An 18,470-nucleotide genomic window follows, 5' to 3' on the forward strand; every position below is an offset into this window, starting at 1 on the left:
CAGTGTTTTCTGGAGTTCTGGGAGCCATTTTGGCTAACTATCCAACTTAAAAGGGAAGGGAGTAGTGGGAACCTCCCTAATTTTATAGTCAAGTTGGACACAAGTGTGGGTAGCCTGGGACCCAAGCCATGTGACTGGCATCTGGAGTGAGTGAGGGCAGCCTTGGACAGAGACCTTAACTCTGAGGGGTCTGACAATAACTGGGTTGTGTTGGAATTGACCTGAATTGTAGGGCATCCAGTTGATGTCCAAAGAATCAGAGAATTGGTTTTTGGTGTTGGAAAACACCTTAGAAACAGGCTACCAACGTAACACTGAAGTATATTTTCAACAGAATGTCCGATGGAGTTTACACATGCTTCACTATTACAGAAGAAATGTTAGTGTACGAGACCAATCATACTTCTGCATAAAAGAATTTTATTTAGTGGTCAGATCCCGATGAAATGCCAGTCCTTGCTTGATTCGGCTAAAATGTGCTATTAGATATACTCTTAAGAAAGTATACAGTGCATCACCAAAAGCTGTTTAATTTGGATTGTGTAGATTAAAAGAAAACTTCATAAATCTTTGTTTTCTGATAAAATCTTTAAAATATAAAAATGAAAAAACAAACCCAAAAGCAGTATTCCAAAATAATAAATGTCACCTTGGACTATTTACAGTAAGATGCCTTTTTCCTAGGAGAATGCTCTCTGCTTGATTCTCTTCCTCATGTGTTAGCCTCTCTCTTACAGGTTTTCTCACCCTCCTGCCTGACCCTTCTTGAGGACCTCTTCCATTCCTGTCTTGCTTGAAAGTCATCTATTCTGTCTTTCATCTTTCAATCTTTCTCTGATACTCCTTTTTCTTGCACTTAAATGACCAGTAATTCTATTGAACAGACATTTGTTGAGCACCTGTATGTGCCCGGCACAGGGCTGGGAGGCAGAGAGAAATAGAGATTATAAGTCATGGACCCCCTTCCTCAAGAGTCTGAGTTTGGGAAGAATTAAAGAACAATGCTTTTTTTTCCCTTCACATTATATTCCATGAGATCCTAGCCCCCTGTGAAGTGAATGTGAGGACTTCTTGGCCCACTCCAAGACATTTTGAACTAAGGATTCTGCTCATCATGAAGCACAGCGTCCAAAGTCCAGGCCTAGAGTTGGCGTTCGAAACTCTTAGCAGGTGGAAAGCATGTGCTGGGCAGTAGGGCATCAACTGTGCCAGTTTGTTCTTGGGGGAAGGGTCATCTTTTAATTGGTTTCTACAAATTCCAAGTACGAAAAAGCCCTTAACTCCCCGGCCCCTGCCAAAATACCAAATCGGAGCTATTGCTACATATGAAGAAGCCCTCCCTTGATCTGGACTTGTAACAAGATGTTCTAAGACTCTTTTTATACATGTCCAGCAGGAGCTTTTTTATTACCTCCACAAATATTTCTTTGTGCTTTTCTGTGAACATTTTCTTAGCCTCAAACATAAAAGCAGCAAATTAAGCCTGCAGGTCACCTGTTTTTTTTTTTTTTTTCTTGTATCATGGTTAACCTAAAACAAGTTCGGGTCTCACATTTGGCCTACATCTTCTTTGTCCATGAGGCCTTGGGAGACCCACGGTAGTTACTTAAAGAAAAAAGGAAGGCAAACCATGAAATATAAAACAAAAGCTGTGTCTACTGGCACATCACAGAAGCAAAAACAAAAGTGTGCCCTCGCTGCCCCCATCTTGTTCTGTGCCTCGCAGACCATGTCCCTACAAATATTCACATTTGGAAGTATTTCTCAGTCACAATAAAGTCCAAATCGTGGTAGTGGGCTTGTAGCATATTCCTTTCATTGACTCCGCACAGCCAACCACCGAACAATGATGAAGGGAGTTTTTGTGGGGAAGTTCTTGACCCCAGGCCATTCCATAGGTCACACAGGGTCACGTCTCTGTTTCCATCCAGTTAGATGATACTCAATCCATTCAAGTGCCAGATTCAGAACTTCCTCATGAGCTGGTTCCAAGCCCTTTGGATCTGAAGGCAACTTTGGGAGTTGGCATTATTCCCATGATACATTTGGCCTGCCCTACTCTGTGGTAGGGTGAACACGATGTCTGAAATACGTGAAGACAATGAGAAGAGCAGGGAGAATTGGGAGAGAGAGGGAAAAAAGAAGTGATCATGCACAAGCTTCTTGCTCTGTCGTGCATATATTTTCAGTGTAACAGCGTGTGTTTCGACACAAAAGGGCTTGTGCTTATTCGTTAAAGAAATAATTTGCCCTGAAAAGCTCATTTGGCAAATGTGGCCAAGAACGTGTGTGTAAAATGTGTTATGAGGTTCTGTACCAAGTCCTGTGGGCGTGTCCTTCTGGCCCCTCCCCACACCACACCCACCTCAACGGCAAGGGAAAACTGATAGGTTACACCTGGTCGGTTTGATATTCAGAAGCTTCGGACAGGCTTTCTGAGAAGCTCAGGAAATTCTCCTGGTATTCGGAGCAGACAATCTCATAACGGTAATGCCGGAACTCCACAGCAAAGGTGCCAAAATAAGACAGGAAGCACATGACCAGACCCCACTGGACCCTGGCTGCATACATGTGGATGCCTTGGGCCATGAGGATGAAATCTGGGGAGGAACAGTCAAGGAAAGCACCCCCAAATGCCACATTAAAACTGAGCTCTTTTCTGGACAAGGACAGGTTACAAGAAAAGTCTCACTCTCCCCCCTCATCAGCAAAACTTAGCTTGATGGCTTGCAGAACGCAACGCTTGCATGAATAATACGAAATAGCATTGTTGAGCTCTTCATTTGTGCTGGACATGCTTCTGGTGCTTCCATGGAAAGTCTAACTTAATCCTCACAACAATCCTATTATCATCAGTTCATTTAAAACTAGGGAAACTGAGGCCAAATGGTTAAGTAACTTGCCTGAGGTCACATAGGTATGTGATTCAAATACAATGACTCTGGCTTCCAGGCCAGGCATTCAACTCTACAGCTGCCTAACAGACTCTGAGATTAGCAAGAGGATTACAATGCCTAAGAAAGTAGTTGGCCAGAAAAGTAAACTTACCTTTAAAAAAGAAAAATCACTGCAAATGACTATGGATTTACAGTCCTCATTTTATCTGCAGAAACAATTTTGAATGTATCAAATCACCAAGCACCTACATATAAGCTTTGTCTCTGCGGTGCTAGTAATGTAAAAGTGGCTCTTCTTCCTCTTCAGTCTAGTTTTCACTATTAAAACAAACAAATGAGAGTCCCATGTCTGAAAATGTGTGGAGTGTGTACACACACACACACACACACACACACACACACACCAGTATACATGAAGTATAGGAGCTAGGAAGGAAGATGTTTCAAAGCATCCTCCAGTGAAAAGCCAAGAGGCCAAGGACTAAATACATTTTTAAAGAAAAATCAGAAATGCTCCCTTAGAATTAGTTTTATCTTCAGACTTAAAATCTTGGGAAATTTTCAGAGAGTAAAAGAATACAGTGAAACTACTTCAGCCAAACTTTGCTCTCCTGACTAGTCCTGGATCCATTCATCTGGGAACCTGGACAGGGTTCTGAAAGTTCAGAAACAACATGGATCAGAATTGTTTCATATAAGCTGAAAACTCAGAATAATTTCAAGTCTGTACATATTCTTCCAAAGGAGGTCTCAAAATACTGGCAAAGCAATATTACTTAATGAGGAAGGGGTAAATTTTCAAATCTCATACTAGTAGAATTCTGGCATTTTTACTCATAAGATATTTCATCAGGTGGCTAGCATTCAGCAAGATTTCTGGCTTGATTTTCCAGCCCTTAAATATTCTCTAATATGCTCAAGAACTTGAAACAAACAAACAAACAAACAAACATACATTTGGCAGTTAGTGAGGGAAGAAGAAATAAAGACCCCAAATACTCCAGTAACTACAAGATGTCTCTGAACAATAAATATTTTCATATTTTAAAGCCACTTTCCCTCAGGCAAGAGGGTATGGCAGTTGAGTTCAAGAACTGTGCCTGAGTTTAAGTGGAGATAACCGCATACAGACTGTGATGTTGGATAAATTAATCTCTGTCCTTACTATTCGTACTTGTAAAATGAGGATTAAAGAAGCTGATACATTTAAAGTGCTTAGAACAATGCCTAGCACATTATGAGTGCCCAATAATGTTGGCTATTATATGAGCAAAGATGTGTAATTGGGTTAGCTATACATTCTACCACCTAGGAACCTTATTCCCTTCCTCTCTGGTTTCCTGAGGAGAACCTATTGGAGTGAATACTTGAGATCACTCTGCCCCACGGAATGAGTGGCTGATCTCAGTGGTCGCACTGGAATTGGCCAGCTTCTATTGGGCCATGCCACCAGTAGGTGGGGTCACTGAGATCCCTCCGGGACTAGTCTCTCTGGGATCTGTTTGGGGTTAAACAGAAGGCTCTCCTCTGCCTTTTCCTGGTTTCACTCCTTGTTACTTAATGGGTAAGTTGAATGGCAGGGTGTGAAATCAGAGGCCTGCCACATTCTCCTTCACAAGTTAAATTAAATGAAATAACAGGGTCATTAATAAAGTCATAAATTAACTTTTTAAAAGATGGAATGGGGAAAAAAATCAATTTTCATTATGCATTCTGTGTTTTTCAGAAAGGGAAACTTTTCCATCACTAATAATAAGGAGAATGCATGAAACCATTCTGTTTGTTTTAATTTTAGTTCTCTATCTCCTCAGGTCTGTGAGTCTGGATCTTTATATCCATTTACTTATCCCTTTTGCCTAAGATTCGGAGATAATCTGACAGTATATCCTAATCAATCAGAAATGGCAGTTTTCTCATCTACATATGTGTGTGTTTTTTTTCTTTTTTTAAATTTTTAATGTTTTTTATTTATTTCCAGGAGAGAGAGAGAGAGCGTGAGCAGGGGAGGGTCAGAGAGAGAGGGAGTCACAGACTGAAACAGGCTCCAGGCTCTGAGCTGGCAGTCAGCACAGAGCCCGACGCGGGGCTCGAACCCACGAACCGCGAGACCATGACCTAAGCGAAAGTCAGACGCTTAACCGACTAAGCCACCCAGGCGCCCCTACATATGTGTGTTTTAATCTCCCTGTCAAAGAACCTTTTCACATTCAAAGGATACAGAGGACCACGCACAGAGTGATAGATGCTGAGAGAATAACTCGTGGAATCCCAACTTTCCGTCCCTCATTCTTGATGTTGACTTTGAGTGTCAATGCAGCCTGGATCCAGCAGGTCAACGTGCCAAATCCAAAGGTCAAGGAAGTTCCGACATTATGGATTTCTTCATCATTCGTGAGCTAAGGGATGAACAGATAATACAAGGAGGCCCACTTAGAAAAGACGTGATGGGAGAAAAAACATGTAAAGCAATAGATATCTCAATAATGCGATGAGAGATTTTGGAAAGAGTAGAATATCCTTCATCTCCACTGGCTCTTTGTGTTTGCTCTCAAATGGGTTGAACTCTGAGGGTAGAACGGAGATAAATAGTACTTCCAAACCTCAAAACATTTGTTTAGAATAACCACTCAGGCAGTGGTAATGTATTTCTTGAATTTAATTTCCAGAAAAGCATGGAGAAGTAAAGGAAAAAAGCAGGAGAGTTACATAAAAAGGAGAAATGTCAGTTTCTACAAACATACACCGCAAACTTTATTTTCCAGACTACGAAATGAGACCTGGATCTGGCTGTGTATTTACTGATTGAAGAGGACCAATTCTAAGCAGGTCAAGATTTTACTGACATACACAGCCAGTAACACTTACGCATACAACACTGGCCTGTGTAATGTGACCCATTCGTTGTTAATGGGATTTTGTTTTATTTTCCTTTTATTAAGAAAATTGCCACCTAATAGCTTTTGCCATATTTGTAGACCCATTAAAGGACGTTAGTGTTTGAAGATTCCTGGTGAAGGCTTTTATAGAGTTAATAGGTTAAAGGAGACCCACTCAGTTTATTTCATTTGAGGGTTCAAGATGTAAACTCTCCATTACCTACTAATTAAAAATATATATTGGTCATTGGGGCGCCTGGGTGGCTCAGTCAGTTAAGACCTGACTTCTGCTTGGGTCATGATCTCACATTTTGTGGGCTCGAGCCCTTCATCAGGCTCTGTGCTGACAGGTCACCCTGGAGCCTGCTTCAGCTCCTCTGTCTCCCTCTCTCAAAAAAAAAAAAAAAACCTCTAAAAAAATATATTTGTCACTTAAAACACCTTTAGCAATGTTATCTATCTATTTTTTTCAATGCAGGACTTGAACTCATGATCCTGAGATCATGACCTGAGCTGAGCTAAGAGTTGGACCCTGACTGAGCCACCCAGGCACCTTGTTTTATATATATTTTAAATTGCACACGGGAAAATAAAATCTGTAGTTGAAGAGATGGCTCTTACAACATGGTAAAATATTGTTTTGAATTGCCGTTGCCTTCAGATGTTTTATTGTTTGACACTGCTGTGAATAATGGTTGCCTCAAATCAATATTGCTTTCCTTTGACAACTTTTTCTATTGTTTTTGGCTGTAGTCTTTTTTCCTCCTCTTTGGAAGAAGCCACCTTTTTTTCCTCTTAGTTCGAAAGGCATATTTTCAAAACTCATTTTAAATAACGATTCCTCAGATTAAATTTTACTTCTAGGAAATTAGTTTTCCACGCTACACACAATCTATTCATTTATTAGTTCTTTTTTTTTTTAAATGTTTTATTTATTTCTAGGAGAGAGAAACAGCGTGAGCAGGGGAGGGTCAGAGAGAGAGGGAGTCACAGACTGAAACAGGCTCCAGGCTCTGAGCTGGCAGTCAGCACAGAGCCCGACGCGGGGCTCGAACCCACGAACCGCGAGATCATGACCTAAGCGAAAGTCGGACGCTTAACCGACTAAGCCACCCAGGCGCCCCTCATTTATTAGTTTTAACTTAACTTTAAAATAGTAATATAATTACATAGTTCAAACTTTTAAAAATTATAAAAAGTATGGATAGAAAAGTCTGTCACCTATCCCATAAACTAGCCACCTGTTTCTTCACAGGCAACTCATTTGTGGTGTCCTACGTATTCTCTGTAGATATTCCAGACAGTGTTCTTCATGCGTGGTGTGATCATTCATGGTTTTGAGCATTTGTGGTTCACCAAAACAACCCAATCTCTGCACTTTGGAAAGAACAAAACGTCTACTCAGTAACTTCCATCCAAGTCCTGTGAGAGAATTGATAGTGAGCACAACATCAGCACTGGCAGCACAGAGCGTAGCAGCAGCTCAGTAAGTGTGGCTTGATGTGGGATGAGACCTAGAACAGAAGAGCTAGTGGGACGGCCTGTCAAAGAAGCCATCAATTCAAAACTACTCATTCAGTTGCTACTGTGTGCCAGGGGAAGTGCCAGGGAATGAGCGTTTCTGGTTTAATCGATTATCAGGACTGAGGGTTAGAACAAGAGACAGTCTTAGAAAATCCACTAGCATATTTTCTTGAATGCCTGTGCCATCTGGATTTCAGTCCACGGACAGGAGAGAAGTGTCAGGATTCGTGTTTGACTGCAGGGAAGAGGTTTCTAACTGTGGCATAAAGCACAGGTTGGAGGACTTTGGGAAGGGAAGGGAAGCAGGGAAACCAGACAAGTACTTTTCCAGTTGGGTGGGGGGAGGGGAGGGGTCTCCTTGTCTATCTCACAAGTAGAGTCATTTGAGTCAAGAGTTGGATAATGGTATTGGTGAGGGAAATTATTTTTAAATGTTGTGTCCTTGGGCTTCTAAATTTCTGGGACGAAGACTTAGTGTATCTTTACACAAGTCATAGACGTTCTAGAGAAATTCTGGGTTTTTAAAAAAAAATTTATGTTTATATATATATATTTTTTTTTAATATTTTTTTTTATTTCTAGGAGAGAGAGAGAGAGAGAGAGTAAGCAGGGTAGGGGCAGAGAGAAAGGAGACACAGAATCAAAGCAGGCTCCGGACCCTGAGATGTCAGCACAGAGCCTGACGTGGGGCTCGAACCCACAAACCGCAAAATCATGACCTGAGCTAAAGTCAAAAGCCCAACTCACTGAGCCATCCAGACGACCCACAATTCTGGGTTTTCAACCTTGATTCCCATGTAAGCTTGCTAATATGAAATGCAAGCTTTCATCCAAAAATGATGTTCAGTGTTTAATTTTAGAAAGGCAATGATCCTATTAATTTTCTAGAAAGTTACAGTAGCAGACAACTTGTTACCAAAAAAAGCATAAAGCACTTTGAAATCCTTTGTATAAAATACACAGCTATTTAAAAAATTTTTTAATGTTTATTTTTGAGACACACACACCCACACCCACACACACACACAGTGTGAGTGGGGGAGGGGCAGAGAGAGAGAGAGACACAGAATCCAAAGCAGGCTCCAGGCTCCAAGCTGTCAGCACAGAGCCCGATGTGGGGCTTGAACCCATGAACCCTGAGATCATGACCCAAGCTGCAGTCAGACGCTTCGTCCCTGCACAGCTATTTTAAACGTAGCTCCTTTTCCCGTAGCCATGGTTTTACTTCCAGTGCGTAGCAAGCACCCTCACATACACAGTGCGAATGTAGGCAGTCCAGGTGAAGACCAGAAGGGCTGACTGCTGGAGACCCTGTGCTTATCAGGAACCACTATTAGCACTTTTGAAAGGATTTATGCAGAATCAGCGGCTATGATAACCATACAGATGAAGGGTGAGAAAGTGGTGAAAAAGACCAAATGAAGTACCTGAAAATTACCAAGTAAGGTCATTCCAAAGGAAGCCAGACACAGCGCCACCAGTCCACTAATATTCAGCCATGGATTTAAAACCTTTGGTTTCAGTTGTATGAAGCGGAGAACAGCTACGACAAGTGCTGGGGATAAAACAAAATGTTAAAGTTTAAAAATCTCAATAATACAGCCGGACTGTGAAGCAGAGTTCTTCCAAAGCCACCATGTGCAAGATTAAAGTACCATTTGTCATGGTACTTTTTTTATTTTTTATTTATTTTTTTAAAATGTTTATTTATTTTGAGAGAGAGAGAAAACACGAGCAGGGGAGGGGCAGAGAGAGAGGAGAGAGAGAATCCCAAGCAGGTTCCATGCTCCATGCAGAACCTGACGTGGGGCTCAATCCCACGAACTGTGAGATCATGACCTGAACCAAAACCAAGAGTCGGATGCTTAACTGACTGAGCCAGTGAGGTGCCTCTCGTCAAGGTACATTTTTAAATCTCTGAAATGACAGATGATTTTTAAAAGAAATTCTTCATGCGATGCCTATGGTTACTTGGATGTTTTATCATGCCTAATAAGAGGGAAACAGAGAGGAGCCAAAGCAGCAGGGGCTGTGTGTCACCAGGTGGTGCGAGGGTGACAGAGCTGCTACTAGTTTTGTCCTCAGGGTTTTCAAAACCAAGGTCAGCATGGGACACACTGGCTTAGGAGAACATCGCAGAGACCCGATACAGCAAATAAAACAGGGGTAAAGACAGCCCCTGGCATGAGAATTCAGTAATTCAGCCACCCTTAAATTTAACCTTGTTGGAACAGACACAGCAGGAAAACACTGGGAAGAATACCCGGATCCACATCCAGACAAACCTACGGGTCCCTGCACAATGAATCATTCCTGGGGAGAGGAAGGAAGACAAGGCAAGTGTACAAATCCCTTCGTTGCTGCTGTATCCCTTCTTCCCTCTAATTCTACTGGAGGTATCCATTGTCAAAGGACAAAAATAGTCGATCTAAATTACAGCAGTTACAGTAACCAACTTATGAAATCTGAATTTTAACACAGCAGATTTGGGAGTTTGGTATGCACTAAAAATCACACTGATTACATTAAGAAAGCTCAATTCTTCTTTGATGTTAATTACTCCATCTTTTGAAGCATATTGTTATGAGGGTATCTGAGAGAGAATGAAGGAAGTTACCTAAATTTCAAAGCTGACTTCTAATAGTAAGTCAGCCCACTTCCTATTGAGGGCAGCCCACACTCAAGTCACTAATATAAGAATCCCCTTTTATTAATTGCTTAGTGCAGGGATATTTTCATGTTTATATAAAAAGCTGGGAGAGGTTAGTCTACAAACAAGAGAAAAAATACTTGCAGTTAATATAAATTATAACTACATATAAGGAAATGCACTTACTACTTCCTAAGACAATTTATTTTGACATTAAGGCTGAGCAGGGAAGATAATTAGAAATTCAAGAATTACCTATTTATACAGCAATTAAGTAGGTAATTATTTGCTAAAGGTTTTATCTTCATTACAGGCCCTTATAGTAGTCATTAATAAAGAAAACCCATCCATAAATTTGCATTTCCTAAATTTACTGAATTTCATAGTTTCAAGCTGCAAAGCTAAGCTCAGCAAGTTGAATTTCAGTTCCAGGTGCAACTTGGTTAATATATGGATTTTAGAGGGGCACCTGGGTGGCTCAGTTATTTAAGCGTCCGACTCTTGATTTCAGCTCAGGTCATGATCTCATGGTCTGTTAGATGGAGCCCTGCATTGGGCTCTGTGCTGACAGCGTGGTGCCCGCTTGGGATTTTCTCTCCTCCTCTCTCTGCCCCTCCACTGCTCACTCTTTCTCTCAAAATAAATAAATATTTTAAAAAATTTGGATTTTAGAAACAAAATAACAATAAACCATAATTTATTAAATGTCAATTGTTTAGCTCTAATTTAGCTTTTAGTATATTCGCATTTTACCTAATTCCCACTAGTGGTCGTAGAATTGATAAATGATACACTTGAGTTGACAATGTCCAAACCTAATGGTTTGAGTGACCCAGTTAGAAGTTATATCTGAAGTCTATTAATAATGACAAGTATCCTAGAGGATGAAAACAATCAGCACAATGTCTTACTACTTTTGAGGATGGGAATAGGAGCCGGAAGTAAGGAGAGGAAATTCCACGTAAGCCCTCTGACACACAGTGACCATCAGGTAAAGAGGTCGCTAGATTAAGACCAGAAGCCTCAACACAGGGCACCATGGGAGACACTTGCTGTTAACTGCATATGGGTATTAGGGCATAATGACAAGATACTGAGGCACCACATTTCATTTCTTTTAAAAATGACTCGTGAAAAGTTTTGCTCTGGCAACCATCTGGATGTCATTCAGTTAGGGGGGATAGGATTGTACTCGAACTTGGCTTCAGCCCTAAAACATGGCTGAAGCAGACACAGAAGCCTCTTCATCTTGACCCACCCACTCAGTTTGGTCCGCTGTGCCCAGAGGAAGAGGATCAGTGGCCATTCTCTGTGTTACTCATTTCTCCCCAGTAAACACAGGACATGTATCATCTTCTGGTCCCAGCGTTGCTAGCCTTCCCATTTATAATATGATGATAAATCATTTATCATGAACAGATGATGAAATTAAGCAGGAAACAGAAACCTACTCGGAGACATGAATTCGACTCAACACTCCTAACTTCCAGAGCAGCAGTCCAAACATCACACTCTGCCCTCTTTACCTATTAGCCTCATTATTAATCGCCTCGGACTAGGCAAAATTTCCTTTAAAAATAGATTCTGTGGGCGCCTGGTTGGCTCAGTCAGGAGAGCATGCGACTCTTGATCTCAGGATCATGAGTTCCGGCCCCACATTGGGCATAGAGGTTACATTAAAAAAGAAAGAAAGAAAGAAAGAAAGAAAGAAAGAAAGAAAGAAAGAAAGAAAGAAAGAAAGAAAGAAAGAAAGAAAGAAAGAAAGAAAGAAAGAAAGAAAGAAAGAAAGAAAGAAAGAAAGGAGGGAGGGAGGGAGGGAGGAAGGAAGAAAAGAAAAGAAAAAGAAAGATTCTAGTTGAAGGTTTAAGGTGTTGGAAATAGTAAGATTCTGGTCCTTTACCAGTTTTATCAACAGGTTTAATGGAGGTAGATTAAGATTATTGGTTACAAAGTCTTTTTTTCAACCAAGTAGTGATTTAATTACACATCCTTGAAAAAGAATTCTGGGCAGTGGGGTGATTTCAAAGCCATGTTTATATATGATGACTAATTTTTTTTTACTACATTAATGTTCTGATCAGAAGATACATCTTTTAGTTTCATTAAAAATTTTAGATTTCGTGAACAGTTTTAGAAAAGACTTTTAAAATATTTTTAAAAGCGTTTTAGTTTTTATTTCTTTACTTCGAGAGAGACGAGCACTAGCAGGGGAGGGGCAGAGAGACAGGGAATCCCATGCAGCCTCTACACAGCTGGTGCAGAGCCCGATGTGGGGCTCAAACTCACGAACTGTGAGATCCATGACCTGGGCTGAAATCAAGAGTCTGACATTTAATTGAATGAGCCACCCAGGCACCCCAGAAAAGATTTTTAAAACCCACCCTTCTGTTTATGATATTTAGAACAGTCGTTTGCTATATGTGTCCCCTCTTTATTTTAAAAGAACACAGAATAATTGCTTATTTTCTTTACTAAACGTTTTCTTTTGAGGTTAACTGGGCCTCTATCTATCTATCTATCTATCTATCTATTAGGCTCCACACCCAATGTGGGGCTTGAACTCACAACCTTGAGATCAAGAGTTGCATGATTTACCAAACTGAGCCAGCCAGGCGCCCTGGTTGGGCGTTTAAAGTTTAAACTCAAAATAGCAGCTCTTCATTGCAGTTCTAAACTGGTGCCTGGCCAAATTCTTTTCTGATTTGTTTAGCTTTATTGTTTATGCATCAATAATTCCTATTTATGACCGCAAGAGAACACGGGAATCAATGTGCTTTGGCTGAGGGAAGGGAACAGCTGCTGTTAGGTGACCGAAATCATTCAGCTCTCAGCTTTATCCTCACAGCCTCTCCAGGGCAGAAAAGAATATTCCTGTCAAGAAGTTTGTCTCAGGTCTCTTTTCTCCCCAGGAGAGATCGAAAGCGTGGATTCAGGACAAAGTGCAAACCTAATTGTGTAAAGAAAACAAGTGAGTTCGATCTTTGATTAGTACAGCAAAAAGACAGAAGATCTTTGCTAACTGATTTTAATAAATGCCACACTGGCTCATTTGTAGACTGTAAATTATAACCTGTATGGCTGAAAAGAGCAGTGATTTATAGGCAGTCCGGGTTGTTCCTTAAAGTCAGCTATGCTGTCTAAAGTAATAGTCTGAGGTCCAGCAGGGACAGGCCTGGGGAGATGGAAGCCTCTGCCATTTCGAGCAAGAATCGTCCGTACAGGGATTCCTCCTCTCTCAGAGCTGATAAATACATAATTGTTGGTTTCCTCCCACTGCACACTAATCTTCATCAGTTTTGTGTCTCCCAGATGGCACTAAAAATGATGGAAGATAATAAAGAATAAATCCTGGATACTCCAATACCTCAGAGCAAGAGCTAGGCAGGGCTTATTAAGTGCCTCTTGCTGGAACAGGGGAAGACCAGGGAATGAGATGATGACGAATGTCATCTGGAAGAGGAGAACTTGTTTTCATGATTCTGTTTTTGGAAATGCTTTTATAATTAGTTAATCATAAGCTTTATAACTGGATAAATGTGTGAGCTGTGCAAATTGACATTTTTGAGATTACACACTAAAGACAACTGGGAAGTTTCAATTTGTCTTAAGAATATGAGGGAAGCAATATGTGGCTTCCAACATGTTCATGAGTTTCTTTAAAGCCCAAATGGAGGACAAACAGCTTGTGACAGCTTTTTAATAAGCACAGTCTCCTGTGTACCGTGATCAGATAAGGTAGTATTTGCAAAGCACTTAGCACTGTGCCTGGAATATAAATGACTGCTATTAATTACTGTTATTATTGCACCCCGTGGGGAAGACCCTATGAGTAGGTACTAACCTGCAGGCCTATGTGGTGTGACTGCAGACAGGCTGGGAAAGGTTCCTGACCCTGCAATTCAAGATTCTCTCTCGGGGCTTTGTGTTCTACTAAATGCAGAGATCTCCTGAGCAGTCACTTATGCCTCGGGGTCTTTTCAGAAAAGTGGTGTCAAGAGTAGGGGAAAAAAAAAAAAAGAGTGACTATTAAAGCTCAGTGGTAGCTGAGGCTGAAGGCAGCGAAGACAAAACCGGACTGACTGGGGCAGGATGTGAGCACCGCCTTTTCCCAGAACTGAGGAATAGCTGGGACCTGAAAATTCTGCCCGTCGAGGGCATGAAGAGAGGAGCGTCTTCAAAGACTCAGCAACGTCAGCATCAGGGTTCTATCCAGCCTTCTCCTTAGTGGTGGCGTAGCAGTCCACGCCTTATAGACACTTCCTGCTTAGGCAAATGGGCAAAGTTTGGGGGAAGCCTGCGTGGTAAAAGGCTCTGACCCAAAGAGAGTCAGCTCCAGGGGGGAATCTTATTAACTTCAGACAAGCCCTGCAGTGTTGCTTCTCCGGGAAATCTGCAGGTTCCAGAGAGGCCTCTTGGGTCTCACTGGGAACATTCTCCACGTGTCTCAGGTTGTGAGCTTTCTAAACTAAGATTGTGCCTGTGTTGCATGTTGGAACAACTATCTCCCTTGATTTTCCAATGAGTTCTATACATCTTACCTTTTCCAAAGCAAACATTTAAAAATAGCATCTTAAGGGGCACCTGGGTGGCTCAGTCGGTTAAGTGTCCAACTTCAGCTCAGGTCACAATCTTGCAGTCCGTGGGTTTGAGCCCCGCATTGGGCTCTGTGCTGACAGCTAGCTCAGAGCCTGGAGCCTGCTTCAGATTCTGTGTCTCCCTCTCTCTCTCTCCCCTCCCTTGCTCATGCTCTGTCTCTCTCTCAAAAATGAATAAACATTCAAAAAAAATTAAAAAATAAAAATAGCTTCTTAAGAATGAGTAGAACCCTTTGGGGATGGAGTTCTACACAGATGAAATAACAGGTCATTTTTGGGGGACAGGTGCAACGAAGGCTTGATGACTCCCTCAGTAATAACATCATCTTTCTTTCTTACTTGGAGTGAACTGCTCGCCATCCAAAAGAACCATTTCCAAAAAACTGTTGTTGAAAGATTTAGCTGTCACTGGCTCATCCCCCACAGCACACCGACGGTGATAGTTAGCTGACCCTATGAAAGACACTGAGGAGACTGGCCATGGGGAGGTGGTATACAAGGTCAGTGTGGACAAGGACAGAGAGCATGGCTGGTTCCCTCGATCCTCGGGGAAGTACTCACAGAACAAATGGGACAGTATATGAAGTGATGGTCTTGGGCTCTGAAGAAAAAGTGTGGAACAGGGAACAGACATAAGTACCAAAGGTTCCTTCTTTTTTTTAAAACCTACGTCTCCATTTGCTATCGTGGTATGTGTATACATACGGGAAACTGAGTCACCCATGTTAATGTGGACGTTTAGATTTAAAGACCGTATCTACACACATCAATGTTTATCACAAAGCCTTTGCATTTGTCATCCTTACAGGGGAAGAAATAAATATAGCATTCTTTTTTAATGCAAATTTATTGTACAATATTGAATTCTCGTGCTGGATTTTATGGCACGTGAAATATATCATCTCAAGCGGCAAAAGAAATAAAGTCAAGAATACACTGAAATGGGGGCGCCCGGGTGGCTTAGTCGGTTAAGTGTCCGACTTTCGCTTGGGTCATGATCTCGCGGTTCGTGGGTTCGAGCCCCGCGTCGGGCTCTGTGCTGACTGCCAGCTCAGAGCCTGGAGCCTGTTTCAGTCTGTGACTCCCTCTCTCTCTGACCCTCCCCTGCTCACGCTGTCTCTCTCTCTCTCTCCTAGAAATAAATAAAACATTAAAAAAAAAAAAAGAATACGCTGAAATGATAAAAATGGTGAAGGGAAGAGAAGAGTAAGGTAAAACAAAAAGCCGGTAAAACAAAAAGAAATGTACCAAAGCACAGAAAGCATTCTTTACGTTCTTCTTACCTAGGAACGCTGCCATGTTCATAACTTGACTAAACACACAGCTTGCAGGAGGTTCATCACCTGCAATACTTAAAAATTATGATGTTTTATTATTACTGTATTAGAATCTGTCACCTACAATGTACTGAATGTCTGTGTGTCCCTTCAAAATTCATATGCTGAAATCCTAACCCCCAATGTGATACTATTAGGTGGAGGCTCTGGGAGTTACTTAGGTCACGAGGGTAGAAGCCATTCCGAGCGGGATTAGTGCCCTCATAAAAGAGATTCCAGGGGAGCCTGGGTGGCTCAGTCAGTTAAGCGTCCGACTTCAGCTCGGGTCATGATCTCATAGCTTATAAGTTTGAACCCCACATCAGGCTCTGTGCTGACAGTTTAGAGCCTGGAGCCTGCTTTGGATTCTGTGTCTCCCTCTCTCTCTCTGCCCCTCCCCTGCTCATGCTCTGTCTCTCAGTCTCTCAAAAATAAATAAATGTTAAAAAAAATTTTTTTAAAGAGATTCCAGAGGACTGTCTCCTCCTCTTTCTGCTGCGTGAGGACACGATGAGAGGATGGCCATCTGCGACCCGGAGGAGGGCCCTCATTGACACCTGATTGCTGGTATCCTGATGGGACTCCAGGGGAGCTGGGAGAAATAAACTTCTGTTGTTAAGCCTCGCAGTCTATGCTACTATGTTATAGTAGCTCAAAGTAAGACACTCTCCCAACTTCTAAGATCCAACAACCCAGAGGGAAGCTATCAAGTTACCTTATATATGGTGCATGCTTCACACCAGGCTTCCTGGAAAATAAAAAACACAAGTTAAAGTACAGTTGCTTGTGCACAGTTTAACCTCACCAACTGCAAAATTTTTGTTAAGTCTATTAATAAGACAATCAATTACCCAGAGATCAACTTTACCTTTCAGCTGAATTTAATGGGAAAATTTTGTCATCTTCCACAGCTATAAAGTATCTATGAAGAAAAAACAACTGAAGTTTATAAAACAAAGACATTTATTTAAACAGACTTGTTTCCCAGAATGACTAGACTAACCACATTACATCATATTCATTGTTTTTTTAACTGGGAAAATCTCTTTTACTATGTTTACCTATAGATCACTTACCTCTTTAAAGTTCAAATGTGATTACTAACACTATTTCTTTAATTTTTAAAACACTCCCCCAATCAATAGTAATCATTATAATCTGGAAACTGGAAAACAAAGAAATGAGACCTTATAACTTTGGGAAGACTAAAATAAAATTAGAATTCAAATTTTCTAATTTCTCAAGAGTGTGTGAGAAATTAGTATTCCTCTATTTGTGAACTGCAAGGAACCAAAATAATTTGCTGGAAGTGAAATAGTACTTGTAATAAGCAAGAGTGGGAGCGTTCAATGATAAGCCAAGACTTACAATGTGATGATACCCATTTTATAAACATACCAAGCCCAGTCACACTCAAAAGCTGGACTATGAACTGGACTGTGAGTGGAATCCTTGGCATGTTAGTATAATGAGCGAACCTTGCAAATAACGAATCCCTATCATCACTTTATAGAATGTTTATTACTGAAAGAACAGAGGAACACAAAATAAGACCTTCACTCCCTGCTTTGCAGTAATTTATTACTCACTCTAGCTATTTACTTTGGGCAACAGAAGAAGGGAAGAGAAATGGGAACTTCAGCAGGGTTGAATTAGTAAATGTTATTTTAAAGTACTTCTAAACACACTTCTACGTCAAAACTACCTTCTCATCTACATTGTACCTAAGTCCTTAAATAATTAACTAAGAGAATACTCACACTATCCATAATCCAGCTGAAGTAAACAAAGTAAATACAAGAGGTAAAAACATCCACACGCTGCATTTCTTCCCATCCATGCCTGTACCACTGAAATAAAATCAACAGATATTAATAAATAAAGCAAAAATTTATCTCAATCTTTCAGGACTGAAAGGAAGTTTACTCTAACTGAAAAATTATAAATAAAAACTGAAAGTACTTTATGAAATCATGATCCAAATCAATTACTGCCACTTACTCATATGGAAATCCCTTGAGCAGTTAACGTGGATGACTGTTATATAGAATTAGCTTAAATATTCCAGAGCCTTAGTTGAGAACTGAAGGGGAAATTTCTCGCAAACACATTTATCCTTATACAAGCATTAGTGTTTTTTAAAAAGGACAAAAGGGCTTGGAGCTAGGACTTTCGGAAGAGCTAGGTACCAAAGGCTTATTCCAATCTACTTTTAGTGCGATTATTAACATTTATGGGTCTATGGCTCTGTGGATCTGGCATGCACATATGTCTACAGCTTGGCAGACAAGAGAGCTGCAAACAAATGGTTACTAAATAAATTAGCAATGCAGGAGGAAATGACAAATGCTTTGCAAATCTGATCTTTTCTCATGACACGTTATTGAGCAACGATCTCAGAAGACGCTAAAGATGAATGTTCGGGAAAACAATGCATTGTGTACAATTTTAAATCAACTCCAACGAACACAATAGGGAAAAAGAGCAGCTGCCAGGCATTCTGGATGTTGTATCTGAAAGCAAAAATAAATGAATAAATTGTAACAAGTTTGAGCCAGCACCGCTACATATCTGAGCGCCTCCCTGACATCTACTTTTGCATGGTGACGCTC

At 40.9% G+C, this 18,470-nt stretch overlaps 1 protein-coding gene across 1 annotated transcript; it reads right to left on the minus strand.

Annotated features, from left to right (window-relative positions):
* Positions 1 to 400: 400 nt before the first annotated feature.
* On the minus strand, positions 401 to 17,698 carry TMEM150C (transmembrane protein 150C). The gene is made up of 7 exons (XM_077774756.1): positions 17,619 to 17,698; positions 16,727 to 16,780; positions 16,574 to 16,606; positions 15,826 to 15,893; positions 8,725 to 8,852; positions 5,116 to 5,293; positions 401 to 2,600 (listed from the first exon to the last, which is right to left on the minus strand). Exons 1-7 carry the CDS (start codon positions 17,696 to 17,698, stop codon positions 2,392 to 2,394), a joined length of 750 nt encoding a protein of 249 aa, XP_077630882.1. The 3' UTR covers positions 401 to 2,391.
* Positions 17,699 to 18,470: the final 772 nt, after the last annotated feature.

This window comes from Crocuta crocuta, unplaced genomic scaffold, assembly GCF_008692635.1.
Source record: "Crocuta crocuta isolate KB4526 unplaced genomic scaffold, BGI_CrCroc_1.0 scaffold237, whole genome shotgun sequence".
Lineage (NCBI taxonomy): Eukaryota > Metazoa > Chordata > Mammalia > Carnivora > Hyaenidae > Crocuta > Crocuta crocuta.